The sequence below is a fragment of the Oncorhynchus tshawytscha genome, linkage group LG08, assembly GCF_018296145.1.
Source record: "Oncorhynchus tshawytscha isolate Ot180627B linkage group LG08, Otsh_v2.0, whole genome shotgun sequence".
NCBI lineage: Eukaryota > Metazoa > Chordata > Actinopteri > Salmoniformes > Salmonidae > Oncorhynchus > Oncorhynchus tshawytscha.
Window position 1 is genome coordinate 82,240,554 of NC_056436.1, and position 3,358 is coordinate 82,243,911.

Genomic DNA, 3,358 nt, shown 5'->3' on the forward strand with positions numbered 1-3,358 from the left:
GGGATGTAGATATGAAAGCCTTATGTATGTATGTATGTATGTATGTATGTATGTATGTATGTATGTATGTATGTATGTATGTATGTATGTATGTATGTATGTATGTATGTATGTATGTATGTATGTATGTATGTATGTATGTATGTATGTATGTATGTATGTATGTATGTATGTATGTATGTATGTATGTATGTGTATGTATGTGTGTATGTATGTATGTATGTATGTATGTATGTATGTATGTATGTATGTATGTATGTATGTATGTATGTATGTATGTATGTATGTATGTATGTATGTATGTATGTATGTATGTATGTATGTATGTGTCCACCATTGGAAATATGAGCACTGTGATTTGTAATATCTGAGATTAAAAGCCTTGATGTCACACAAGTTCAAACCGATTCATGATAATGTTTTGTAAATGGTAAAGCTAATAAAAAAATAATTGCATATATTAATTATTGCATAGAAAAGCCTGGTGAGAAGTAATGGATTTCAGTATCTTAAATCAAGCCTCTCGAATAAATGAATCAGTTACACAGAATCCTGTAGTTGTGTGAACTATAAAATGTACTGTATGGTACACCAATGAGAACAATGTGTTAATCATTGCTGTTAAAGTAGCAAACTTTTTTCCATGATTTTGAGTGAATATCTTTAGGCATATTTTGAAAATGATTATAATAACACTTTTTTTTTTTTTTAAGCTACATTATTAATGTGGGTATATTATGTATCAATGGTAATAATTATTAAGGTACAGTAGGTGTTTTCTTGTTAAATCTTAACTCACTACATTTTTCCTCCATCGACCTGCCGGGTATCTTACTGTACCTGGGCAATAAACAATGAGCTACGGAAAGAACTAAACAAATGTTAACAGTATAGCTTCAATGAAATGAGTAGGAAGAATCAGGATTTTTGTAATGCTTTTCCTCTCTAGATTTACTCTTAATTAATCTTATTTTGATTGGAAGTACCAAATCCTTCAAATAGCACATAAAATAAATGAAAACAATGCAACAATGACGATATGTGAATGATGGCAAATGTCCCTTTAGAATTTGACTTTAGAGATCCCAAGAAGAGCTTGAGCTGATTACAGCATCATGATGTATACTGAGCACGTTCATTAAAAAACGATATGCAATTAATAAATAAAGTTAAGGGCCGACAGAGGAACACGTTGACATTAATAAATAAAGTTAAGGGCCGACAGAGGAACACGTTGACCACAGCGGTTAGAAACAATAGAATATTATTTTGACTCATCAAGTTTCCTTCATTTAGTTGATAGCAGCATCAACCACATCTCAGTTTCTGTTGAGGGCTCAGGAAGCGTTGACAAGTGCTTGCAACACACATTGAAGCTAATTGAGATATATAGGACATATGATCCTTGCATCACTTCATTCATGGAATCACTGAATCATCTTAGAACAATCTTAGAATCCTTTTAAAAATCCATCCCTCGTGTTCCATCCAGACGCCTGCCTTTTGAAGAAATAACCGTTTTTTTAAATGTATGATATATATATACTATATTACAGAAATAATTGTTTTTAAATGTATGATAGATATATACTATATTACAGTGCTGTATGTTTCACCAAATTCTCCTTCGTTATAATGCAGTATTTGTCTTCTTCGAGTTGCGAAAAAAAACGAACACTTCTTAGAAGAGAATCTCTCGCTCTTTCTTTTTTTTAAATTCTCAGTTATCATAAATTCCAAAGCTCTTGAATGTATCGGTAAAAGTCGTAATATTTACTGATTTATCGTTTTGTAAATATATTGCCACATTCATATATCATGCATTTTACTGCATTGCTATTTGCACTGGTCCGGATTATTAGGGAGAAAAGAGGGAGGGAAAGAATAGAACAAATATTGATAAATAACCTTTGCCAAGGCGATAGCCACCAAAAGCAAGTGAGCAAGTGAAGAGCGAGGAGTATTGGGGTTTGGGAGCAGGATGGTGTGGTATTGAACTCTCTCTCTTCCCTTGCTTACGTCATCTGGTGTACATCCGTGCTTCGGATGATCTTGTATACGAGCCAGTAGAAAATATTAAAAATGAGGAAGACTAGCGGGAAAGCCACGCGAGAGACCGTGTCGATCCTCTTCGCGCGGCCGATGAAGAGCTTGCGCATCTCTTCCACTGTTTTCTCCTGAGGGCCGGCAGTGGCGGTCGGGGCGTTGTTGTTGTTCCCTTTGATGGCCATGCCATCTTTGGCCTGCAGGCAGGCAGGGCCCATGCCATAGGCGGTGAAGCTGAACCGGCCCTCACCGCCCTCATCCTCCTGTAACACAGCCAAATATTCATTCTGTTAGGAATTTAAAAACCCATGACACATTTGATATCCATGCCTGCTCTCTCTTTGTATACAGTATCTCTTAAAGGCCCCTTAAGTTGTAATAACATATGACTTTGATAATCATAGTGGGCCTTCAAGGAAATGGCTCTAAACAGCCTTAAATCATAGTGGGCCTTCAAGGAAAAGGCTCTAAACAGACTTAAATCATAGTGGACCTTCAAGGAAAAGGCTCTAAACAGACTTAAATCATAGTGGACCTTCATGGAAAAGGCTCTGAACAGACTTAAATCATAGTGGACCTTCATGGAAAAGGCTCTGAACAGACTTAAATCATAGTGGACCTTCATGGAAAAGGCTCTGAACAGACTTAAATCATAGTGGACCTTCAAGGAAAAGGCTCTGAACAGACTTAAATCATAGTGGACCTTCAAGGAAAAGGCTCTGAACAGACTTAAATCATAGTGGACCTTCAAGGAAAAGGCTCTGAACAGACTTAAATCATAGTGGACCTTCAAGGAAAAGGCTCTAAACAGACTTAAATCATAGTGGACCTTCAAGGAAAAGGCTCTAAACAGACTTAAATCATAGTGGACCTTCATGGAAAAGGCTCTAAACAGACTTAAATCATAGTGGACCTTCATGGAAAAGGCTCTTAACAGACTTAAATCATAGTGGACCTTCAAGGAAAAGGCTCTGAACAGACTTAAATCATAGTGGACCTTCTGGGAAAAGGCTCTAAACAGACTTAAATCATAGTGGACCTTCATGGAAAAGGCTCTAAACAGACTTAAATCATAGTGGACCTTCAAGGAAAAGGCTCTGAACAGACTTAAATCATAGTGGACCTTCAAGGAAAAGGCTCTTAACAGACTTAAATCATAGTGGACCTTCAAGGAAAAGGCTCTAAACAGACTTAAATCATAGTGGACCTTCTAGGAAAAGGCTCTAAACAGACTTAAATCATAGTGGACCTTCAAGGAAAAGGCTCAGACTTAAATCACAGACTTAAATCATTAAATCATAGTGGACCTTCA

General features: G+C 36.4%; 1 protein-coding gene across 1 annotated transcript in view; it reads right to left on the reverse strand.

Moving 5' to 3' along the window:
- Positions 1-257: 257 nt before the first annotated feature.
- Positions 258-3,358, reverse strand: part of glra1 (glycine receptor, alpha 1) — a 117,013-nt gene continuing 113,912 nt past the window's right edge. The window contains exon 11 of the mRNA XM_042326078.1: positions 258-2,309. Within this exon, the coding sequence (XP_042182012.1) occupies positions 2,016-2,309 (294 nt within the window). The 3' untranslated portion in view covers positions 258-2,015. The remainder of the gene's footprint in view (positions 2,310-3,358) is intronic.